This window comes from Lethenteron reissneri, chromosome 46 (genome assembly GCF_015708825.2).
Source record: "Lethenteron reissneri isolate LAM-NWPU_2019-01 chromosome 46, ASM1570882v1, whole genome shotgun sequence".
Taxonomy (NCBI): domain Eukaryota; kingdom Metazoa; phylum Chordata; class Hyperoartia; order Petromyzontiformes; family Petromyzontidae; genus Lethenteron; species Lethenteron reissneri.
The window spans coordinates 11,209,550-11,217,328 of NC_083824.1; the positions used below are offsets into that span (position 1 = coordinate 11,209,550).

At 55.6% G+C, this 7,779-nt stretch overlaps 1 protein-coding gene across 1 annotated transcript in view; it reads right to left on the reverse strand.

Moving 5' to 3' along the window:
* The window catches only part of LOC133354300 (neogenin-like), a 98,065-nt gene extending 90,804 nt beyond the window's left edge, over window positions 1-7,261 (reverse strand). Inside the window, 1 exon segment of the mRNA XM_061571054.1 lies at window positions 6,831-7,261. Coding sequence (XP_061427038.1) covers window positions 6,831-6,978 — 148 coding nt within the window. The 5' untranslated portion in view covers window positions 6,979-7,261.
* Window positions 7,262-7,779: the final 518 nt, after the last annotated feature.

A 7,779-nucleotide genomic window follows, 5' to 3' on the forward strand; every position in this document is an offset into this window, starting at 1 on the left:
TGGCAGGCTCCCAAACATTTTCCAAAACCGATTCACTCGGCACCTTTACGCAGAGGTCAACACGCAGGGTCACCGAGAAGGAAGGGGGAGGGAGGGTGAACAGGCAATTTGCCGCAGCCCTCGCACACAAAAGAGGGCCACCCCCACAATGGCCTGGAGATGGTGGAATGAAGGGGGGGGGGGTCCGTGTGGCACTCTGCCCCCCAAACCCCACCTCGAGCTGGGGGGGAAAATGACATGCCGGCAGCCACTGGCTGTGTGCACACAGCCTGGGACCACCGCGGTCTGACCTTCACGAGCGTTCACTTCGCCCGGATAACAGCACCACGGCAAGATTGCGAGGATGCGTTGTGAGAGGTAGGGGCGTGCTGTTCTTGAACTACACCCCCTCCTCATCACACCCCCTCCTCATCACACCCTCTTCATCACACCCCTCTTCATCACACCCCCTCCTCTCCACACCTCCGATTAGCACTGTCGGCGACGTACGGTGCCAAAGACGTTCAACATCCTCTCTGCTATGTGCCTCCATCTCGACACCATCTGCCTCCCCACACATCACACAATCTAATTGCTAACACATCCCAGTCCGCACGTCGCAATGAGCACTGGTAAGAGTTCAGTGAGTGTTAGACACGTTCTAACACACAAAGATCCCCCGTGTAGCCTTAACAGACTGTTGGGGCAAGTGCTGTTAGCGAGCACCTATGAAGGCCGGAACGGTACACGAGGGGGTGGGTGGCCAGCACCACGCCCGACCGCCTTTGTCTCCCCAGTGGCGATGTTTACACACCGCACCAGGTACTCATTTGAGGCCGAGTCGACCTAGGCGAGGCCCAGGAGCGGTTCAAATATTCGTCGCCGATGTTGGCCGTGAGCGGGAATCGAACTCGGGACGCCATGTTCGTAGCGCAGCGTAGCGCTAACCACGGCGCCACCGCTCCCCACGTTCTAACACACACACACATGTTCTAACGCACACGCGTGTTCTTACACACACAAATGCAGCCCGAACACACACGCGGCACGGCAAACGCTCTCTCTCTTCGAACGGCCGCTGATGAAGACGCAGAGCGACAACCGCGACTTCACATGCACGAGGTCAAGCGCAGAGAAGGACCGCGCGCGTCAAGAGCGGCACGAGAGCAATATAGCTGTGATGGCGTCTCTCCTTCGAGACACTGCAGCACAGAGAGAGAGAGACACTGCAGCACAGAGAGAGACACACCAACTCACTCACTGGTGTCTCTCACACTCCACCACACCAACTCACTCACTGGTGTCTCTCACACTCACACTCCACCACACCAACTCACTCACTCGTGTCTCTCACACTCCACCACACCAACTCACTCACTGGTGTCTCTCACACTCACACTCCACCACAGCAACTCACTCACTCGTGTCTCTCACACTCCACCACACCAACTCACTCACTCGTGTCTCTCACACTCACACTCCACCACACCAACTCACTCACTCGTGTCTCTCACGCTCACACTCCACCACACCAACTCACTCACTCGTGTCTCTCACACTCCTCCACACCAACTCACTCACTCGTGTCTCTCACACTCACACTCCACCACACCAACTCACTCACTCGTGTCTCTCACACTCCACCACACCAACTCACTCGTGTCTCTCACACTCCACCACACCACTCACTCACTCGTGTCTCTCACACTCACACTCCACCACACCAACTCACTCACTCGTGTCTCTCACACTCACACTCCACCACACCAACTCACTCACTCACTCGTGTCTCTCACACTCACACTCCACCACACCAACTCACTCACTCGTGTCTCTCACAGCTCACACTCCACCACACCAACTCACTCACTCGTGTCTCACGCTCACACTCCACCACACCAACTCACTCACTCGTGTCTCTCACACTCACACTCCACCACACCAACTCACTCACTCGTGTCTCTCACACTCACACTCCACCACACCAACTCACTCACTCGTGTCTCTCACACTCCACCACACCAACTCACTCGTGTCTCTCACACTCCACCACTCCAACTCACTCACTCGTGTCTCTCACACTCACACTCCACCACACCAACTCACTCACTCGTGTCTCTCACACTCACACTCCACCACACCAACTCACTCACTCACTCGTGTCTCTCACACTCACCACCTCACTCGTGTCTCCACTCACACCACCAACTCACTCACTCGTGTCTCTCACGCTCACACTCCACCACACCAACTCACTCACTCGTGTCTCTCACACTCACACTCCACCACACCAACTCACTCACTCGTGTCTCTCACACTCACACTCCACCACACCAACTCACTCACTCGTGTCTCTCACACTCACACTCCACCACACCAACTCACTCACTCGTGTCTCTCACACTCCACCACACCAACTCACTCACTCGTGTCTCTCACGCGCGTGCACACATTTGCTCATTCGCTGTGATGGTAAATTTAGCCGCGTCTATAAATACCGTATCATGTGTTATTGGAGCATCGTAAATACGGATTTTGAAATGCAGGCCGGAGAGTTTGAGTCGCAGAGACAGACGTATACGCAGTGACGTGTACGCAGTGACGTGATGACATGCACACAGTGACGTGCACACAGTGACGCAAACACCATGACGTGTACACAGTGACGTGTACACAGTGACGTGCACACACGTGACGTGCACACAGTGACGTGCACACCATGACACGTACACAATGACGCGTACACCGTGACGTGTACACACGTGTACACATACAAAGGCAAAAGATCCCGATGCAAGCCCTGGGCAGACTACCCGAGCCAAGTTTCCGTTCGCGAGACGCAGCCATGAAAGCGAACAGGGCACACGAGGGGGTGGGTGGCCAGCACCACGCCCGGCCGCCTTTGTCTCCCCAGTGCTGATGTTTACACACCGCACGCAAAAACACACACACACAAATATACACAATAAAAATACATAGATACACACGCAAATATACACAATATAAATACATAGATACATACACAAAGAAAACATTGAGTTTCGGCTGTACACACGGCGTGAACACACACAGCCTACACACACAGAACACACATTACACAACGCGGATACACTACTACACAACACACAAACACACAACGCAAACACACAACACAAACACACTACACTACATAGACACACCTCAGAAACATGCACTGGGACACGTGTATGCAGTAGAACGTGAAGGCTCTACCCACGTGGACACAATAGACACACACTAATCAACACGTTCATACACGCTGCATACACAACACAAACACACACACAGCTGGAGTGACATGCGGTGTGAACACACAAACACATCATCGGCCACGATCGATCCACTGCTGGATGACGTGCTCCCCAACCTGACAACCCACGTGAGTTGACTGTGTCCACCCCCAACCCACCAGCCCCTTGGCCGTGGTGTGGCTGCCACTGCAATTCTTGTCGACCGCTGACAGACGGCCAGAGACAATCGCCCCCAAGCCCAAGCGCCTTCTCTTAGTCAGTCGACACGATGCGTGTGTATGTTGAACTTCTTTCGCACCGTACGTAGCTAATCGGAGGTGCGGTGGAGGTGGGGAAGACAACATACTACGGTAACACAAAGCCGCAGTTCTAAAGAAATTAGTTGCCAAACTTAGCTGCTCCCAGCGGCTTCCTGATACGTAAAGGGCGATTGTTACAATGCAGTCCTTGATGTACTAAATCTGCGAGCCGACTTTTGCCGCCGTGTCCATTACAAATGTGTCTCTTGCCTGGTGGGTCCGTGTCTCGGATCGATGTGCGAGGCGGCAGTGGCCACACCATCTCTGTGGTTGTGCCTTCAACAACCACGTGGTGGTGGTGGTGGTTGTGCCTCCAACAACCACGTGGTGGTGGTTGTTGTGGTGGTTGTTGTGGTGGTGGTTGTGGTGGTGGTTGTGCCTCCAACAACCACGTGGTGGTGGTTGTTGTGGTGGTGGTTGTGGTGGTGGTGGTTGTTGTGCCTCCAACAACCACGTGGTGGTGGTTGTTGTGGTGGTTGTTGTTGTAGTGGTGGTTGTGGTGGTGGTTGTGGTGGTGGTGGTTGTTGTGGTGGTTGTTGTAGTGGTTGTGGTGGTGGTTGTTGTGGTGGTTGTTGTGGTGGTTGTTGTAGTGGTGGTGGTTGTTGTTGTTGTGGTGGTGGTTGTTGTGGTGGTTGTTGTTGTGGTGGTGGTTGTTGTGTGCCAGTCGAGTCCAGAAGGTGCCTCCAATTGTCTAGCCAGCAGGCAATAACAAAGACAAAGATCCCCCCGCTGTAGCCTGCCACAGACTGTCCGGGGCAAGTGCTGTTAGCACTGTGGCACACAAGGGGGCTGGGTGGCCAGCAACCACGCACGACCGCCTTTGTCTCCCCAGTGGCGATGTTTTTACGCACCGCGCCAGGTACTCATTTGAGGCCGAGTCGACCTAGGGGAGGGCCCAGGACCGGTTCGGATGATCGTCGCCGGTGGTGGCCGTGAGCGGGAATCCAACTCGGGTCGCCGGGTTCACAGCGTAGCGCGCTAACCACTACCCCACCGCTCCCCACTATTGTAGGCAATACACTCAACACACTACACACACACTACTACACACACACTACACAATACACTCAACACACACTACTACACACACACACTACACAATACACTCAACACACACTACTACACACATACACTACACAATACACTCAACACACACTACTACACACACTACACAATACACTCAACACACACTACTACACACACACACTACACAATACACTCAACACACACTACTACACACATACACTACACAATACACTCAACACACACTACTACACACACACACTACACAATACACTCAACACACTACTACACACACACACTACACAATACACTCAACACACACTACAACACACACACACTACACAATACACTCAACACACACTACAACACACACACACTACACAATACACTCAACACACACTACTACACACACACACCTATATATATACACACACTACACACAACACACACTACACACAACTACACACACGACACACAACGACACAGCTGTGTACACACAAACACAAAGACACTGCAGCAGCAGCAGCAGTGAGCTTCGACTCGAGGGTCGCAGGCTCGGAGCATCACTGCACAACAACAACGACACCAACAACAACAGCACCAACAACAATAACAACAACAATGACACCACCAACAATAACAAAGACACCAACAACAACAGCACTACCAACACCACCAACAACAATGACAACAACAACAGCACCACCACCAACAACAACAGCACCACCAACAGCATCACCAACAGCACCACCAACAACAACAGCACCACCAACAACAGCACCAACAACAACAGCACCACTAACAACAACAGCACCACCAACAGCATCACCAACAGCACCACCAACAACAACAGCACCACCAACAACAGCACCAACAACAACAGCACCACTAACAGCACCACCAACAATAGCACCACCACCACCAACACCACCACCACCAACAACACCACCACCAACACCACCACCAACAACACCACCACCAATAACACCACCAACACCACCAACACCACCACCAACACCACCACCACCACCAATAACACCACCAACAACACCACCACCAACAACACCACCAACACCACCACCACCAATAACACCACCAACAACACCAACACCACCAACACCACCACCACCAATAACACCACCAACAACACCAACACCACCAACACCACCACCACCAATAACACCACCAACAACACCACCACCAACAACACCACCACCACCAATAACACCACCAATAACACCACCAACAACACCACCACCAACAACACCACCACCACCAATAACACCACCAATAACACCACCAACATCCCCGCACGCGATGCCCGAGTCGCCGGTGAACGCGCGAGCGGAAACCTCCACTCGCACAAAGCGCGACGTGCACCGCGTAGTGTGCGTGGTCTAGTGTAGCGTGTGTAGTGTGTGTGTAGTGTGTGTACTGTGTGTAGTGTGTGTACTGTGTGTAGTGTGTGTACTGTGTAGTGTGTGTGGTGTGTGTGGTCTAGTGTAGCGTGTGTAGTGTGTGTGTGTACTGTGTAGTGTGTGTACTGTGTGGTGTGTACTGTGTGTAGTGTGTGTGTGTACTGTGTAGTGTGTGTACTGTGTGGTGTGTACTGTGTGTAGTGTGTGTAGTGTGTGTGTACTGTGTAGTGTGTGTACTGTGTGGTGTGTACTGTGTGTAGTGTGTGTAGTGTGTGTGTGTACTGTGTAGTGTGTGTACTGTGTGGTGTGTACTGTGTGTAGTGTGTGTAGTGTGTGTGTACTGTGTAGTGTGTGTACTGTGTGGTGTGTACTGTGTGTAGTGTGTGTAGTGTGTGTGTGTACTGTGTAGTGTGTGTACTGTGTGGTGTGTACTGTGTGTACTGTGTACTGTGTGTAGTGTGTGTGTGTACTGTGTGATGTGTACTGTGTGTGGTGTAGTGTAGTGTGTGTGTACTGTGTGTAGCGTGTGTGGTGTAGTGTGTGTGTAGTGTGGTGTGTACTGTGTGTAGTGTGTGTGTGTACTGTGTGATGTGTACTGTGTGTACTGTGTACTGTGTGTGTACTGTATTCGCGTGGATTCACGAGGGAGGGTGAATGGGTCTGGCTCCCCGTGTGTAGGGGTCCCCGTGTGTAGGGGTAGGGGTCCCCGTGTGTAGGGGTCCCCGTGCAGGGGTAGGGGTCCCCGTGTGTAGGGGTCGCGGTGCAGGCTCCCCGTGTGTAGGGGTCCCCGTGTGTAGGGGTCCCCGTGTGTAGGGGTAGGGGTCCCCGTGGGGTTCACTCACCGGGCGTGAACCCGAACGCCGCGAGGGTGACGACGACGACGGCGGCGGCGAGGATGGCGACGGGGCCCGAGGTATCCCCTGGCCCCCCACTCCTCCTCGTCCTCCTCGCGGGGCCCCCCACGGGGGTGCCCCCTGCGCCGGTCTCCATGTCCCCGGGCCCCCCCCGCGCTCAGCAGCAGCAGCAGCAGGCGGCGGCGCGGACCCCGAACGCGGCGCGCCGCGGCATCGGCGGGCGGCGTCTCCACTCCGCCGTCGCCAACCAACTCGCTGCCCTCTCCAGCCAGACGCGGCACTCGCCAACTCGCTCACTCGCCGAGAACAACAACAACAAACAACAACAACGACGGCCAACAGCGACCGCCACCGCCACCACTCTCGCCACTAACTCGCTCCGCGCGGCTCACTCGCGCTCGACTCCAAAACGGCGCGACTCGCTGGCTACTGCCCCTCCCCCTTCCCCCACTGCCCCTCCCCACTGCCCCCTCCCCCAACTCCCACCCCCACTGCCCCCTCCCCACTGCCCCCTCCCCACTGCCCCCTCCCCCATCCCACTGCCCCCTCCCCACTGCCCCCTCCCCCATCCCACTGCCCCCTCCCCCTTCCCCACTGCCACCTCCCACTGCCCCCTCCCCACTGCCCCCTCCCACTGCCCCCTCCCCACTGCCCCCTCCCCACTGCCCCCTCCCCCATCCCACTGCCCCCTCCCCCTTCCCCCACTGCCACCTCCCACTGCCCCCTCCCCACTGCCCCCTCCCCACTGCCCCCTCCCCACTGCCCCCTCCCCACTGCCCCCTCCCTGCGCTCTCTGCTCGCTCCACTCTCCCTCCCCCTCGTGCCCTCATCACCCTCCCTCCCTACCTCTCACCCTCCTCTCTCTCTCTCCCTCCCCTGCCCTTCCCCCCTCCCCCCTGCCCCCCCTCCCCCCTGCCCTCCCTCCCTCCCCCCTGCC